Raw genomic sequence first — 17,862 nt, forward strand, 5'->3', positions numbered from 1 at the left:
CGGTCCCAGAGAGGGATGGACCCGACACCTGGCTGGAGGAATCACTTGCTTGGCCAGCAGGATCAAAGATAATACAAGCATTTGCATACAGACACACGCAAATCCTAAAATCATCTTGAAAACTGAAACAGAACAGCAGCCTTAACATGTATTGTACTTCAATTTAAGCCACAGAGATATGAATTCAATTGTTTTCCAGCTTCATTAGCCAATTGTATCCTGCAATTCTATTGTTTTTTTCTTTGTTTGCTAAATATTGTAAAAGACCCTGTAATTATGAAGACATGAGTAGTTGCATCAGTTCCAAGGAGGAGTTGGTTGCCAAGCAACTGCTGAGTGGAGCCATGGTGACAACGAATCATGGCACCACAGTTTGAGGAAATAATACAAATTTAACATGATACAAGTCTCCCTGTGTTCCTTCTTCACCTCTTGACTATTTGTGCCAGAAGAACAAGTGTTCCTTAATCACTTCCTGAGAGGATTACTACACCATCCTCGAATGTGACCACTATCTTTTTCTTTTAAATTATGACACCTTTCTTGTGATAAACATGATGGTCTAAAATAGTCAATATGTTTTTAATTAACCACTGGCATTAATTGGAGTTGATCGGTAGCATCATAGAGACCTAACTGAAATCCATGCTGCATGAATGTCCCATACATTTAGCTGGTGTTTTTATATTGATTACAGTTATCACCTTAACATCTGCACATGTAATGTAAACCAAAAGGCTGGCAACAGTTACTAGTAATGTCAAGTTTCACAAAACCTTTACATTTTTATTTATAGATTTGCAGAGGTGTTAAAGTAATAGTTTGTGGATTGCACAAGTTCCAGAGTAACTAATATTAAGTATATTAAGGTACGGTTGGTTATTTAAAAAAAAAACAACTTTCTGCCATATTTGCTCAAACTGTCACTATATACTTACAGTACTTCATGAGACAGATAACCTGTGTATATATATAAAAAAACGTGTTCCTCTGCCTCCTCCTGGTGCTCCAATGGCATAACAACCAATCAGAGCTGAGGAGTCACTAATGCAGTGTCAGTGACTGCTTGTGAACTCTGATCAAAACATCAAACTAGGCAGCGCTGATCAAATCTAAATCAAGAGTTTACAGAAAACCTATTTTAGGGTACTTTTTGGCTGTAAAATAATAAAGCCTGCTCTGGCCGATTGGTCGGTGCTTGGTTTATGCTCAACTGTTTTCAACATGGCAGCCGGGTCACAAACCTTCCTCGCCAAACAGTGTGCTAAAATAGGTTACTGAAAACATCTGACACAAGACAGGCAATGTAGTAAAATAATCTTGATTCTTATCTGTGCTGCCTAATTTGACGGTTTGATTGGATTTCACGAGCAGTCATTGACACCGAGTTAGACTCCTTGACTCTGATTGGTTGTTTTTGTTTGAGCGCAGGGGAAACTGGCAAATGCCATTAGGAGCAATAGAGGGAGGCAAAGGAATGTAATTTTTTTTTGACAGATAGTCTGTCTCATGTACAACTGTCAGGAAATTATTTTAGAAAAGCAAAATACGTAAAACCATACTTATACATAATATTGCTACAAAATGTTGTGTACCGGAATAGGGGTCATTAGGGCAATAAAAACTGGAGAGGATATTAGAGAAGTTGAATTTTTGAACCATATCTTTGCTTCAGCTGTTGATTTGAAATCATACTGGACCTGCTGTGGATACAATCAGAATAAATAGGAGTAAGATCCCAGTTTAAAATCATGACAGTGAGCGACACAAAACACTAAGTTGTAAAAAAATAAATTACCTGTTCATAACACCCTCTCTCCATACCAGTGTCTGGTTACATTTTTTGGTTGGTACATCAACACAAAATTATTTGTTGTTAATCAGTACAACATGTTGGCTACAAATGCAATAATGGGTGATTATGTAGCTCAATTCTACTTGACAGGGAGAACAAATGTTAGCCTATAAGCCATGGTTTTCCACCCACAACTCATTCAAACAGACTACATTACTGTGGTGCATAACAGTAGCATCTCGTTTATTTTTCTCAAACACCTACACAAACTGCAAACAAAAAATTATCAAATACAATTATACATAAAACTAGATATAAAGTAGAATCACTGTTATGAAGTGCACAGTAAACAACAGTAAATAAAATCTCAAGAGGAACTTAAACTTCTACATGGCCTGATAGTGAGTGGGAGCACATTTAAGTGCTAAAGCAGTCCACCAGCTTTTTTGAATTCCAGGGACCTGCATGGTTGCTCAGAAACTGTTGCTTGACCAGATCTTTGACTGTCTGGTACACGGTGGCTTCCACCTACAAAACAAACCATTTACAACATCATGCATCCAAGCGGTCTAAAAACTACAATGAAGGAACGTTACAAAACACTCAATTAACTCACAACCACCATAACCAGACTTGATAGGTTTACAGTACCGCAGTTCTCTGATTGAGCGCTGAGCATTCATGTAATCACGTATAGCTGACACGCACCTTGATGCTGTGGTAGGTGGGAAGATCCAGCAGATAGCTATGACCACCCAGCTGTGCAACTCTGAGGAAATAAATGTAGAGGGCTCTTTTGCAAAGTCTGCTGGAGAATCCAGGCCCGCTCACAGATGGAGAGCTGGGAAATAAGAAAGTACACCATAACTAATATTCCAATAAATGCTTCACTATACATGTGTTTTACATTCATGGCCAAAAGCAAATTGGACATAATTGCACACAAAACTCCAAAAATGTGCTGGACAAAATTATTGGCACCCTTAACTTAATATTTGGTTGCACACCCTTTGGAAAAAATAACTGAAATCAATCGCTTCCTACAACCATCAATGAGCTTCTTACACCGCTCACCCGGAATTTTGGACCACTCTTCTTTTGCAAACTGCTCCAGGTCTCTCATATTGGAAGGGCGCCTTTTCCCAACAGCAATTTTAAGATCTCTCCAAAGGTGTTCAATGGGATTTAGATCTGGACTCATTGCTGGCCACTTCAGAACTCTCCAGCGCTATGTTGCCATCCATTTCTGTGTGCTTTTTGAAGTATGTTTGGGGTCATTGTCCTGCTGGAAGACCCACAATCTCGGACGCAAACCCAGCTTTTTGACACTGGGCCCTACATTGCGACCCAAAATCCTTTGGTAATCCTCAGATTTCATGATGCCTTGCACACAGTCAAGGCACCCAGTGCCAGAGGCAGCAAAACAACCCCAAAACATCTTTGACCCTCCACCATATTTGACTGTAGGTACGGTGTTCTTTTCTTTGTAGGCCTCATTCCGTTTTCGGTAAACAGTAGAATGATATGCTTCACCAAAAAGCTCTATCTTGGTCTCATCTGTCCACAAGACGTTTTCCAAGAAGGATTTTGGCTTACTCAAGTAGATTATGGCAAACTGTAGTCTTGCTTTTTTATGTCTCTGTGTCAGCAGTGGGGTCCTCCTGGGTCTCCTGCCATAGCGTTTCATTTCCTTCAAATGTCGACAGATAGTTCGTGCTGACACTGATGCACTCTGAGCCTGCAGGACAGCTTGAATTTCTTTGAAACTTGTTTGGGGCTGCTTATCCACCATCCGGACTATCCTGCATTGCAACCTTTCATCAATTCTTTTCTTCTGTCCACGTCCAGGGATTTTAGATACAGTGCCACGGGTAGGGATGGCGAAAACAAAAAATGTTCTTGACCGGTCACCGAGCCTCATCTACCGGTTGAAACCGGTTAACTGTTTAGTTTAAAATATGCTACGCTATTTGAAAAAACAGCCATTTCGAGCCGCGCCTGCAATTTCTCAACTCTGTCGCATCACACACACACACACACACACACACACACACACACACACACACACACACACACACACACACACACACACACACACACACACACACACACACACACACACACACACACACACACACACACACACACACACACGGCACCGCCCTTCCACTCACGTTACGTTTTTTAAATCCCCTACAGCGCGAAACAAGTCCTGCAAATGCGGCGCAGAGGAGCTTGTATGTAATCGGAGGACAAATGGCTCCTTAGTTTCAAAATAGTTTGGGTACAAGCTAGGTGATCGCGTTTAAAATAAAGTCGTTTGTCTAGCGTTAGAAGCTCATTAGAAACATTTCCGCGGCTCATTTGAGAAAATGACAGCTCCGAAGAGACACCGCTTTAGTTTGAGTGTAGTGCTAACAATAATAAAGATGATGATCATCATCACCTTATCTGTTACCACTGAAAAACAGATGTAATGTGTTTCCAAATATAAGCCCATCTTATGCGGAATATTGCCTAATAGACTGCAACAGGATACAACCAATGGATAAAACAGGCACCTTCAGAATGCGTAAAACAGGCGATTAGGCCTAACAAAATTAATTGTTTGGTTCCGGTTTCCGACCGACCCTGTCAATTAATGTGCGACCCAAATTTATTTTATGAGCTTCGGGAAGAAATGATACTAATTAAATAAATACACATAAAAACTTTAAGGCAAACTATAGTTACATTTTTGTACAGCACTCTTGCGATGCAAGATGCCCGTTTTCCTCCAGCACTGCTGGAAGAGGACCCGATGTCGCCGCAGCGGCACTTAACTTTGCCGTGTCCAGTTTTACGGCAGCAGCAGCGTGAGGACGGCGCCTTCAACCAGCCCTCACCGGCCACAGCGGCCAGCTACAGCGCTACTGCGCCGCCGGGGAGCTTCAACACGTTAAACAGGGCAGATGTAACCACTCATGAACTATATGTTGTGTTTAATGTCGTTCAAGAGGATGGCAACGTAGCAAGCAAACCCGATCAAATGAAAGGTAAACACCCTTAAGAGTGCTCTAACGCAGGGGTGGCCAACCAGTTCAGAATAAAGAGCCACAAAAAAACATGCACCATAGCAAAAAGCCACACAACACATGCACGTCCATATTACAACAGCAACAGTGACTTCCAGATCTAATGAAAGTCCTAATACATAGCAGTTTTCATAGTTTTTTTTTTCTTACTTAGATTGACTCAGTGGGAAACCTGACAGTCTTTGTTATTTGTTATCCACAATCCTTTTTAGGTCTGGTTGTACTCTGTTGTGGCCACTCTTTCACTCGTTTGTCACTAGATGGGCTTTCAAACAATCAGCAGTAAAAGGGTTAATGAGGAAGGTGATCTGTGGCCGCTTTTTTTCCTCAGGTTGCAGAATCTGTCCATAAGAAAAAAACTCTGCTGCATTATTTTTTATTTTAAAATAATTGGCAAATGCATCATTCAAATGCTTTTTTTTTCTTCTCAAAAAGTAAAAAAAAAAATCTAGCAAATAACACAGCCCCCAGCCACACAGTAAGAGCCTCAAAGGAGCAGGCAAAGAGCCGCATGTGGCTCAAGAGCCACAGGTTTGCCACCCCTGCTCTAACGTTACAGCAAGTCCCTGGGGCTCATTGGAGGTGGCGTATAGCAGTGAAGCTAATGACAACTTCACAACACAATTCATTTGGATACAAGCGTTGCATTATGGAACAGCCACACACACACACACACACACACACACACACACACACACACACACACACACACACACACACACACACACACACACACACACACACACACACACACACACACACACACACACACACACACACACACACACACACACGGTGTCTGCGTTACTTCACGCAGCACATGTAACTGGCTGGAAACGATAGCTACAGCTTATACATTATTTACTTCCGCTGGCGCAGATGAACTAACTCGTTAACTGTAAGAAGCCTACAATAAACCCTCCATGATTAAAGAGTCAATATTTATCAATACCCACCTACCTGTTCTACATGCAAATTTAAACATGTAGAAACCGATATTTCAGTCTGCTCTTCATGCGCTGTCCACTCTTGTTCACCGCACGGTGCAAACAAAGCTCTACTCTGCAAATAGCGACTTTACAAACAAGCTAAAATGAAAGATGTCAGTTTGTAGTCTGTTTCTTAGTTTGCAACGAATCTTGATTTTTTGACAAACTCTTGTAAATGTAGCTGCTGTCTAAACGAACCATCCTCTCCGCTGGAGCGGTAAACCTGTGGCTGTATTATAAGACCAAAACAAATACACGTGGCTACTTAATATGCACGTGAATTACATGTTTTCAATTTATTAAGCGACTACTGTACATGTATTAACAGGTAGAGTATGTTATGAAAATATTGAGTATCCATCGCTACTGTAAAGGCAAAAAAAAAATCCTACTTATCCCTTGCTGCCACTGGGAAAAAAAAAAAAAAAAATAAAAATAAATTCCCTATCGACCCATGACCTCAACAGACAACAAACTATTTTTTTTTTTTTTATGCCTTATAAAAATTTTTGTGTGAGGGATTATTTCACTTGACAGAAAAAGAAATATTGGAATGAGATGGCTAACTGTAGTAGCGTTTATTCCAATATCTATAATTGCCTAATTTAGAGATCACTTTTTTTTTTTTAACCGACTAACTTGACCGGTTAACGTTGAAACGGTCAACCACCGGTCAAACGGTCATCGGTTAACATCCCTAGCCATGGGTTGCAAACTTCTTGATAATGCTGTGCACTGTGGACAAAGGAACATCTAGATCTCTGGAGATGGACTTGTAACCTTGAGATTGTTGATATTTTTCCACAATTTTGGTTCTCAAGTCCTCCGACAGTTCTCTTCTCCTCTTTCTGTTGTCCATGCATAGTGTGGTACACACAGACACACAATGCACAGACTAAGTCAACTTCTCTCCTTATTATCTGCTTTCAAGTGTGATTTTTATATTGCCCACACGTTACTTGCCCCAGGTGAGTTTACTTGATTTTCTTGGAAAGATTTCAGAGGTGCCAACACTTTTGGCCATGACTGTATATACTGCATTATTATCCAACCTTTATAACAAATATGTACAAAGCCTTGAATCCTGCATTATTTAGATTCCATGTTGTTCAATGTACATCAGTCTTACTTAAGATACAGACATGATTTGAGGGTATATTGTTGCCAGCTACCATATATTATACGAATACATCCAAAAAGCTGTTGTGGTTATCTGTGCTACAAGCAAATCAAGCCCTCTTGTCTCCTGAAGACGTAGACTTGTTTTGTAGTGTGTAACACACACACACACACACACACACACTCCCTCACCAATGAGTCATAAACAAGCTAGCCAGTTAATTAGCAGGGGGACAAAAACTGTCAATATAAAATGTGTGTCTTAACAATGTTTGCACCACCAACACTATTTTGGAGGATGCAGTCTCTGCTTCAGGGGCTTTGCTGTGCTGAACATTAAAAAGTGTTTGTCAAGACAATTCTTCTGCACTGTTACAGCAAAAGTATGAGAGTGTTAATAGAAGCTGACATTTGCAGACGGCCAGTGTTGCAGTACTCGAGATTGGTCTTAGTCTCGAGACCACTTTTTGAAGGTCTTGGAATCGACCGCATTTTTTGTCTTGTCTTGTCTCGGCCTTGGATAAAGGAGGACTTGGGATTTTATTTCAAGACTGGTCAAGACACTACTGCAGGGATAACACTAAATTGACTGTGCATTGTCTGATGTTTTAACATCATTACAGTGATTGGATGTAAACCTTCCTGCTTCAAATGCAACTAATAACTTTTAACCCCCTCTCCCCGCCCCCTAAACAGTGAATGTGGGAGACAGGAGAAGATGCTCTGGCTGTCTGGGAGATGTCAGCCAAATCGTCGGTAATAAAATTTGGATACCTAAACTAGGGGTGGGAATCACCAGAGGCCTCACGATACGATATCATCACGATACTTATGTCATGATACAATATTATTGTGATTTTAAAGATATTGCAATATATTGTAATGTATTACCTTTTTTTCCCAATTTCAAATGATGTCCCCAAAAGGAAACTTTGTCAACATCTGTTTTATCTAAAAAGATAAATTTCTCCGTTTGTTCATCTCACTTCACTTTTATTGCTGCAAAATGGGGATTGCCAAGCAGACAAACTGACCAACACATATATAATAAAAGATCAATACTTGGTCGTCTGTGTATCGATACAGTATTGCCACGGAAAATATTGCAATACTATGCTGTATCGATTTTTTCCTCCCACCCCTAACCTAAACCGTAAGGAGTGTATTTGCAAAACGACATCTACAAGAAAACACAGTAGTGTGTAAATTCTGCAATGTAATGCTGACTGAGACAGCTGGGTCCAACTCAAGTTTTCAGCGGCTCTTAGAAAGGAAGCATAAAGAAAGGTAAGCTAAGTGTAAGTGACGCTAATGAAGCTAGCTAGCTAACGTTGTCAATCTGCCAATTTTTCAGATCAATTTGAGGAGTTCCTATAGTTAGCATTTTCCACATTTTATCGTGTCATGCAGTGTGGGATGCACACTGGTCTTGTCTTGGTCCTGAGTTGGTCTTAACCCTCAAAGTCTGGGTATTGTCTCGGTCTTGAATACACTCTGGTCTTGGTGATGACTTGGTCTCGGTTTTGGTGGTCTTGACTACAACACTGCAGATGGCTGTGCAGGGTGACGTATATCATTTTAAGGTCTGCTCCAAGAGCACTACAATGTTTGCAGCCCATCATATTCCTCATCCTACTCAAAACTTCCTTTGTTTTTATTATAACTAATACATTCTACGTATAATGGAATCTTCTATGTATAATTCAAAGGTTATAGGTGCATGCCAAGGCTTTTAGGATTTAGAATTGCTTCAGTGATGAAAATCATAGCTAAAAGAAGCTGGGAATAATTGGTATGCTACTTTTATGTCACTAAGTCTCATACGACGGAAGCAGCATCTCCTTTTGTTTTCACACTATAATAGGGTTGGGCGATGTTCCCTAAATTGGCAGTTGACGATGTTTACAGTAAAACATCGTGATGGACGATGATATCGTTGTCGGGGCCGGGGAAGCTCATATCTCTTTAAATAAATATTTTTTTCTACTACTATGGGCCAAGAGTTAACATAGAAACGATTAGATATACATAGGTTTTACAACTTGACCTACTTTCACTTAAGTACGGTGAAGTAAAATCAATCCGTGATGTCCGTTTTTAGTAGTAGTTCTTGCCATCGTTACAATTCCTTTTCAACTCCCCCTGCACACTTTGTCATGTAATCTTGAACTTACATTTGAATATTTTCTATTTGTATTCTAGTTTATTGTTTGAAACGTCCTGCAGAGCTCAACCTGACACTGTTAACCACGGTTTCGCCGAAGACTAAAAGCTGAAAGACGCAGCAACACTGTGAGCCCCAAGCAGGATCTCAAATCTATTTTTGGCTGTAATCTCTGCTCAAAGAAAACACAGCAGTGAGAGCCACGTCTGTGTCACACTCTAGCTACTGGACATCAGCAGTTGTCTGCAGCCCCAAAACCAAGAGATGGCAGGAGCCCCAAGCTTCAGTGACACAGTCAAACAAGCACAGTACATCAGGCACTGCAAGCTGTTCTACTCTATTCCTGGAAATGGCTGCAGGAGTGTATGAGCTAAGCTTTTAGTCAGGTCAAGACTCTGCAACAGGAGTGCAGGACATCATACTGGTCCCATATTTCTGATGCAGGGACAAGTTAAAGTTATCTTCACTTCTTAAAATTAGTGACATTTCATTCAATTCAAAAGCATCATGCAGTTTTCAAAAAGAGAATATACATGTGTACATGCATCTGCATCTTACCTATCAATGATGATGCCCTTGCTACTGTCCAGAACTTCAATATCCTTGTCTCCAAGGCACCAGTTGATGCTGAGATCGGCATGCTGCGGGGAGGCCCCAACGGGCCCCACGTAGTCGCCACAGAGAAATATGATGTTGTGTTTTTTGTAGGATGGCGGCAGAAAGTCCTCCCATCCATCACCCAGTCGCATGTTGGTGTTATCAGACACTTCCACATTTGAGAGCTTCTGGCTCCCTAAATAAATACAACAATCTCAGTATTTGCTCTAATCTTTTAGGAATTTACAAAAACACAGGTAAAAAGAAGTGATTCATGTAACATTACATTTAAAAAAGAATCCTTATAAGTGACTATTCCCATTTCAGCTAGTACATCATATAACAAAAACATCTCATTTACTCTTGATGACCATATGCATTGGAAATTATACCACCAGGGCCTATAATACGAAGCAGGATCAACATGCCCTGGATTTATTTCAGTTACCCAGCTTCACTAACTGCGGTCCCGCATAACCTGTGTCACTAGTTCAATCAACCCAGGTTTTTACAATCTAGAGACGTGCACGTTCACATAAAAAGAGGCAGTGTTTGCACAGCATGACCAATCGCAAACATCTACCAGAGCCGCATATTTTACATAAGAGCAAACTATAATTCTACATAAATATGAAGAACACAGACACGGTTTTACAGGCAAGACGCAATACAGTCGCTGCTTCCTAAAACAGGAAGGAAAGCTGGCAAAAAAAACAGCCGATGCTGTAAATCACATTTAGCATACAGATATGAGAGACAATCTTCTCATATAACTCTAGTATAATTTCCTAAAATATTGAATAATTGCATTAAGGCCCTTCACCTAGCACCATGCTGGTGATGTAGAGTGGCTGGATGAAGTGGCTCAGTAATGCACCCTGCACCCCAGTGACAGTCCAGCGGCACAACTTGTCACTACCAGATATGCAGCAGACTTTGGCACCCCAGAGACTCGGGTCAAGGTAGGCTACAGGGACCAGCAGGCCCTTGGCATGACACTGCAGCTTCATATCAGTCCAAATATCATTTGCAGGGCCCCTAAACAGGACAGAATGTTGTATTTTACTCATTTAGATACCGCTTTCAATAAAGCAAAAAGAAGGGAATAAAAGTACTTGAAGCAGAAGTTCTTAGCTGCTCCTTCAGGACACTGATTGGTGTAGAGATGCAGACTGGTCTTGGGTTTAAGCTGAAGCTGGGGGCTGTCTGCACTACTCTCGAAAATACAGTTCTCCTTGGCCTTTGGATCAGCATCAAAGAACAGCAGAAGCTGTTTGTACAGAAACCTGAATACAAGCCAAAAAACATACAATTCTTACTTTGAGCCACATCGGCACTTTCAATTCACCAGAAACACCATTTATGGTTCGAGACAGTGAGCGTGCTGATCCAGGCTGCCTGCTCCAACAAGACAGGAAAAGGCATGTCATGACTTATTTCTGAATGTTACAGTAATGAGGTAAAGGTAATGTGTATACAGTGTATTAGTATTTAAAAGTAGGATTGTTTAAATTAGGGACCTTGTTGGAAGTCATATAAGCAGTTTTGTACCTCAGGAGAGCCCGTCTGGCGATGATGATGGCGTGGCAATCATGGACCATTGTCCCATCGTAGCAAAGCCACTTGCTGCAGCTTGAACGGCCAGCTCCCAATGCCACCACCTTGTAATGCTCACATGGACGATTAGCTGTATCCAGCACTTCTGTAGGAACATTTTACTATTTTTCTTTGACATGGAGAATGCTGTGTGTGAAGGGCATTTAACTATGAGGTGAAGAAGTGAAGACATGTTTAACAATATATTTCAAAAGCCTTGATATAATATAAGAGAAGCTAGCAAGAGTGAAATGCCTTTTATAAACCATCCTCATCAGTCTCCACTCAACCCTTAACTTGCGACTGAAAATAAATGACCAATAACCAATCAGACATTGAATAAAGAGTATGGTTTAGACATGCTCTTTATGAAAAGTGGCATTAGATAACTTCTGTTGTTCTGCTATAAAATCAAAATGCACTTGACATTGACTTGAATTAAGAAAAGAAAGAAATAACAGCTCTTCAGCATCAAAATGTCAAAATCATGGTTGGCACGGGCAAGCATGATACATGTAGTGAATTATGTTACTATTCTGAGCATAAAGCAACATACTGTAAGTATAGGAACACGAACAGACATGTCTTCAACTATCATTTACAATACTGTAAATTAACAATGTCTTCCTTTTAAAGTCCAACTGACATTAAACTGCATTTTTTTTGTCTGTAACAGCATACATATCAAAACTGTTTCACTGACATGACTAAAGGTGCTTACCTCTTATTAAGACAAATGCTGCCATGTGGCTCTTACAGCCATGGAAATCAGGACACATCTTCAGGAGGCTGTCAAACTTCTCACTACTAATTGCTGCCATATGATTCTTGTGCCAGTCAGTTCTCCAAACTAGAAGAAAGATATAAATAAAACCAAGACATTTATGTAATCAGGGATAGAATGTATTTTGGACTTCACCATGTTAGTGCTGTTCTGAAAACCCATTTAAGATACAAGTGATAAGACGTAGTGCTCGCCTTTTATTTTTATAATATATACTTTTGCTCTCAGTAATGCAGCACAGATAAAAAACTGATGTAATATAGGCTGTTGCTTTGTATTGGTACATTTTGGGGTGCATCGATTCTTAGATGCATCGCGATTCTGTAGATGTCTTGATGCAGAAAAGTCAATAATCGGAAATTTAAAACCCAATTCTCAACATTATGATCGCCTGTAACAATTTTTCTAAATTGGGCTGTACGTTCCACGCTAGGCTACTTCTTGAGTTTTAGTTAGTATGGCGCAGCGAGCAACCGCAGATGGATACAATTTGACCGGCAACCCCTATCTTAAAAGCTAGAGTATGGAAGCATTTTGGCTTCTATGTAGATTAAGAGAAAAGGGACCTGGACAATTGAGCTCCATGTGACCACAAAACAAAAATATTTTTGACCATTTTGTCATTTTCTGACATTACCACTGTCCATCTGATGCTTTGCCGCCTTTTTCAACTTATTGTATTTTCTATCTAGCTACAGAGACAGATTTTCAGCTAGTGTTATCTCCCAGATTGATATTCTAGAATTTCCAGAGGGCTTTTTATTTCAATCACGACTATTCAATCACAACTTCTTCATCAGGTGAAGCCTGACAACCTTTACCTTGCAGTGTTCTCCTAAAGCCAATCAAAAAAAATGGTCTGTGTGTCTGTAACACTCGTTTCGAAAACACTTTAGTCTTATGAAGCGTCTTACAATAAGACCAGTAAGTGCTAGCATGAGGTCTTAAATTATGGTTTTCATTCTGTGTTGGAAGATATATAATGCCTCTGCTGTCCTGACTTCAGTCGGCAGTTTATTCCACTACTGTATGACAAGGACAGAGAAGAGCCTAAACAAAAATAAGTGACCACTGGGTCCTCGGAGTGACTGGAAAGCCAATAGTCCAGAGGACAGGACGAGCCCGAGTTTAGGGTTTGACTGTGGCTTTGAGGAGGGAGCAGATCTTCTGTAGCACCAGAGACAAGAACTTGGATGCAAGCTGCAACAGGAAGCCAGACTAGAATTAGATATTGAATGCCGACATCACACAGTGTCCCAAACACTACTGTACCTTCGTCTGGTTTGTCGAAGTCCTCGATCTGGTCCAGGAGAAGCTCTTCATCCGAGAGTATGCTTCCAGCAGGCGACATACCACCGATAGAGAGGGCGGCCGGGTCATCATCTGAGTTTTCATCCTGAGAAAAACAAAATAATTCTGGTAAAAAATATGAACTGTAGTTTTCTCCTCTCATCAACCTTGAACCTACTTCTTTAGTGTTCATTTAGGAAAGCATGTAATTGTCAAGACAATCCGCACATGTAAACATACTGTTGATGAGACAAGGACCATGTAAAATGTTAGATTAACATTGAGAATGTATTCCTGTTGTTCACAGCGTAAGTGACAAAGTGGCTGCAGATGGTTTTGAACCCCTACAGTTAGCTGGATAGTGGTATGAAGCACTGCTTTACTTGCCAGTCAAGTCATCTGCTGAGAACTATCACAGATGTTTAGATTTCACTTTGATGTCAGATTTTCATTAAGACTTAACACAGTCATTTATTCCCACATCATTTCAGGTTGTCTGAGAAGGACACGATCATGAAAGCAGAAAATTGTATCTAAGGTTGCATATAATGTTTCGCCCCCAGGAAATGAGCTACTGGAGGCAGTGTGCATCACATGCTGATAGCATCTCTTCTTTTGGGATCAAATAAACTAGATGTAAGCCTGAACAATAACCCAAAACATTTAATACATGGCCTTTTCTATGCAACAGCAACTAAGTAGTGGGAATACCTGACATTACCTCTTTCCATTTATTTACTGTACCTCGTCTCCCAATAGGATGTTGCCTGAATCAAGTTTTTGGATAGAAGCCCTCTCAGTTGTGGGTTCGTCACCTCGGTCATGGTATCTGGAAGCAGGTAGATCTTTCCTAAGATCATAATATAAACAGTGAAAGTATTTAACATTGTAAATTGAGCAGCTAATCCATCAAAATGTATGGATGAATGTAAATGAACATTTGCACACATATTGTCTGCATTAGGAGGAGGGTGAGATTCAAGAGTAAAGCATACATGGCTCACCGCTGCCATTTTCTCTACCTGCATGTTTAAGTAGGGAATCCAAGAAATAGCCTGTGGAATCTCAAATTAGATCACACTGCTTCATTTACACTTCAGGTATTCAGCTGAAACCTTATCTAAGATTTTGGGGGATATTTTGATCTTTAAGTCAAAGTAGAGTTTTGGTTGCCAATTTTATAGTTGATAGAAAATAAAATAAAAAGGAAAAAGAGGACGACTAAGGCAACAAAGGTTCAGAGCAGATTCAAACCAACTACATGACATGTGTTTCACAATGAAATGAGCCAGTGGGTTGTCTGCCGTTTACTGTCTGTAACTATGGGTACTCCCATTAATGAGCTTCGGTAACTGACAGTGTGTGTGCTTAATTTGGACAGGACACACTAGCCAGCAGGGTCCTCACCTGCTCGATCTGAAACCTCAGTAACAAGCAGCCACAACAAAATAAAAGCCAAATCGCGGTTGAAAAATAAACAGTTACAGAGCTATAGAGTGCACCCCAAAACAAAACAAATCCTAAAGTGAAACAGAGAAACAATTAAGTCAGGCCCAATGCAAGAGTAAACACAGTGACAGTGCATTTGTCATGTTTTAAAACAGGGTTAATAGGTCACCATGCTCTCAACAATTTCTGCCCATAATGAGACCAGGAGGATACCGGCTACCCTAAAAAAAAAATCTCTTATCCAGACAAATGTAGATTTAGCAATAAGCTGATTGTTCTAGTAGTGGCTTGCTCAACCAAATCACAGATGTTAGACCTGCTTAATAGCAAGTATCCAGTCAGACATCTCAGGTCATCTGGTTCTTGCTGTACCGAGAGTCAACTCAAAGTCCTGAGTACCTGCCTTTAGTTTTGATGACCCTAGATGCTGAAGTAATCTTCCTAAAGGACCTCAGATGTGTTCAGTCTCTAATTTCTTTTAAAATGTCCCTAAACCTTTTTTTTTTTTTTTTCCCCCCCTTTCTGTTGCCTTCCAGTAATGTGCAATACATCCTTTGAATTGACTAACCAATATATGAGTGTTCCTGTATGGTTGTTGTGAATGAATATTATCATTATTACAATAACAATTAATACTCTAAGTATTATATTCCTCATCATTATCAGTAGGCTATATCTTTTTTTCTCTCTTCCTCCTCTTCTTCCTCCTCCTCCTCCTCCTCCTCCTCCTCTATCCTTGTTCTCTCTCTTATTTTTCTTCTTACTCTCCATATAAAACACACAGTATTTTCCCCTGGGTATGAAATGTGCTATATAAATAAGGTGTGCCTTCTCTAGTGTTACTCTAACCACAACACAACACTGCCACCTTTTTCATTACCTCAGCCCAGTAGCATCGCTATAAACGGGCACATCATCGGTCGGCTGGACTTGAGGACAGTGATGGTGCAAACTTGGGTCTAAGTCTGGCAGAGAATGCAAACTAGCAGCACCTCTTCTTGGACTGTATTTAAATGCGTCCTGATCTGCCATGCTTTTCAAGCAACCTGTAGAAAAATAATTTTAAGTCAGTGTGATGGTTGCAGCTTTAAACTGTTAACAGGATTTCCTATTTTTGTTAGCAGAGCCACTCCTAAACTTGCTTGCTAGTTCTATTTCATGTGGCCTTCAACTTCTCATAATGCAATGTTATTGGTGAGGATATCACAATCACTAGAATAGAAAAAAAATCATATATATGCCTAACCTTGTTTACAGACATAAATTGCATATTCATTTTCATTATGCAGCAGGAAAAACAAGTAACTTAAAAGAAATACTTCTTTAGAAATCTCTAAATTACACTGTAGGCAAATATTGTTGGTCCTTGTTGGACAAACTGACTTTATACATGAAGCCTTATAAACTGGGTGATACAAGCTTTACTATGTATATTTGTATTTATATTATGTATATTATATTTATAAACGTGGAGGCATTTTCTCAGATTCATGAGATGTTATTTCACAGTTATTTTTCCCAGTGTTAACCAAAAGTGTAATGCTATTTCATATGGCGATAATGAAATATGTGACCATAAAACTAATTTGTAGCCAACCCTGTATTCAATAACACTAGCATAATAGCTCAAATAGACGTGCAAAACCAAGTTTGGTTATATAGGCTATTTACAAACGGAAAGACAGATTTGACTTATGATTAAACCATTTAGCCAATCGACATTGATAGAAGATAAATAGCTAGCTAGCTAGTTAGATTCATATTAAATCTTTTTTTCTACCATCCAATCATTTTCTGGGTCCAGCTTCTCAATCATGACGATGTTTTGCTTTTGTCTGTTTTTTTTAAATCATTCATAAATTGTCTATTTTATTGTATTAGTTTTGGACAGATAAGACAAAACATATATTTTTTTTAAAGATGTCACCTCCTTGGGCTAATTGAACTTTGATGGGCACAACATTATTTTTCTCAGTGCTTTTCTCCCATTACTGACGTTCGACCAACTGATGAGGATATTACTTACCCAGTATTATTAAGTTACTGTATTTAGGTTAATCAATGTGACGTTACAGCAGCTAGCTAGATAGCTAACTAGTGAGGGTGCTATAATGGGTGAAGCGACACCCCGTTAGCTACCGACGAAGCTACCGTTAGCCACCTTAAATGCTTTATTAACGGCAGTTATGAACAGTTGCACCGTTCTAAGACAAATCTCTAGCTACTAATCAACTAATTTATTTCATCGTTACTCAAACCTTAGAAAGAATGTTTGCTAACGTTTAGCTACGTTAACGTTACATGTTTTAGCTAACTAGGTAACGTTAAATTGTTTCTTCTGATTCAACGGACAACGTTTTCAGTCCAAGAAAAAGACACATTTAATGTCGAGTTTGCACGAAGTGAAACGCTTTTAACTTTCAAATAAACTGTGGCCACAAATAACTCAAAGTTTACCTTAGCTAGGTCTTTAGGCGTTCTTCAAAACTGACAGTGACGACGAAGTCGCGATTGTGTCCACCTGTCTGGATCCAGAGCCGTGGATCCGTGTTGGTGAACCTGGCAACCTTGGAGGCAAGTGAAGGAGGAAATCGAAATGTTTTGACTCATGTTGTGGTGCTGCAATTATTTTAATGCGTGTTTATTAGATTATATAAAGACACTTGCAGCCTAATATTTCCATTTTTACTCTAACAACAACTTTTGACAATATTTTGAACCCTTGTCATGCACTAGTTCAACCCCAGGGACATTCTACCAGAAAGGTAGCTACATTTCCACTTCTAAAAATCGTTGAAGGAAAAAGATTTTTTTTTTTTTTTAAATCTGAACATTAAGCCATATGAAGGAAGGAAAGCCATGAGAAACACATATCGTGCCATCTCAGCATGTTTTTATGCCTGAATAAAAGACATTTTTCACCCCTTAAATGTCCGGCCCTGTCACAGACAAATTTCTAAATGTTAGAAAGGTTTCCTAATGACTTTCTTTGATACAAATAGCAT

General features: G+C 39.7%; 1 protein-coding gene across 3 annotated transcripts; it reads right to left on the reverse strand.

Annotated features, from left to right (window-relative positions):
• Positions 1-2,012: 2,012 nt before the first annotated feature.
• Positions 2,013-17,632, reverse strand: adad2 (adenosine deaminase domain containing 2). 3 transcript variants are annotated; one of them, XM_028596506.1, is made up of 11 exons: positions 17,315-17,632; positions 15,738-15,903; positions 14,153-14,237; positions 13,391-13,514; positions 12,056-12,184; positions 11,290-11,440; positions 10,854-11,024; positions 10,562-10,776; positions 9,700-9,934; positions 2,504-2,636; positions 2,013-2,323 (listed from the first exon to the last, which is right to left on the reverse strand). In XM_028596506.1, exons 2-11 carry the CDS (start codon positions 15,887-15,889, stop codon positions 2,213-2,215), a joined length of 1,506 nt encoding a protein of 501 aa, XP_028452307.1. In that variant the 5' UTR covers positions 15,890-15,903; positions 17,315-17,632; the 3' UTR covers positions 2,013-2,212. The 3 variants fall into 3 exon arrangements, with proteins under 3 accessions (XP_028452307.1, XP_028452306.1, XP_028452305.1); XM_028596505.1 differs by having other exon boundaries at positions 11,290-11,437; positions 14,153-14,258; positions 17,315-17,631; XM_028596504.1 differs by having other exon boundaries at positions 14,153-14,258; positions 17,315-17,630.
• Positions 17,633-17,862: the final 230 nt, after the last annotated feature.

This window comes from Perca flavescens, chromosome 13 (genome assembly GCF_004354835.1).
Source record: "Perca flavescens isolate YP-PL-M2 chromosome 13, PFLA_1.0, whole genome shotgun sequence".
NCBI classification, from domain to species: domain Eukaryota; kingdom Metazoa; phylum Chordata; class Actinopteri; order Perciformes; family Percidae; genus Perca; species Perca flavescens.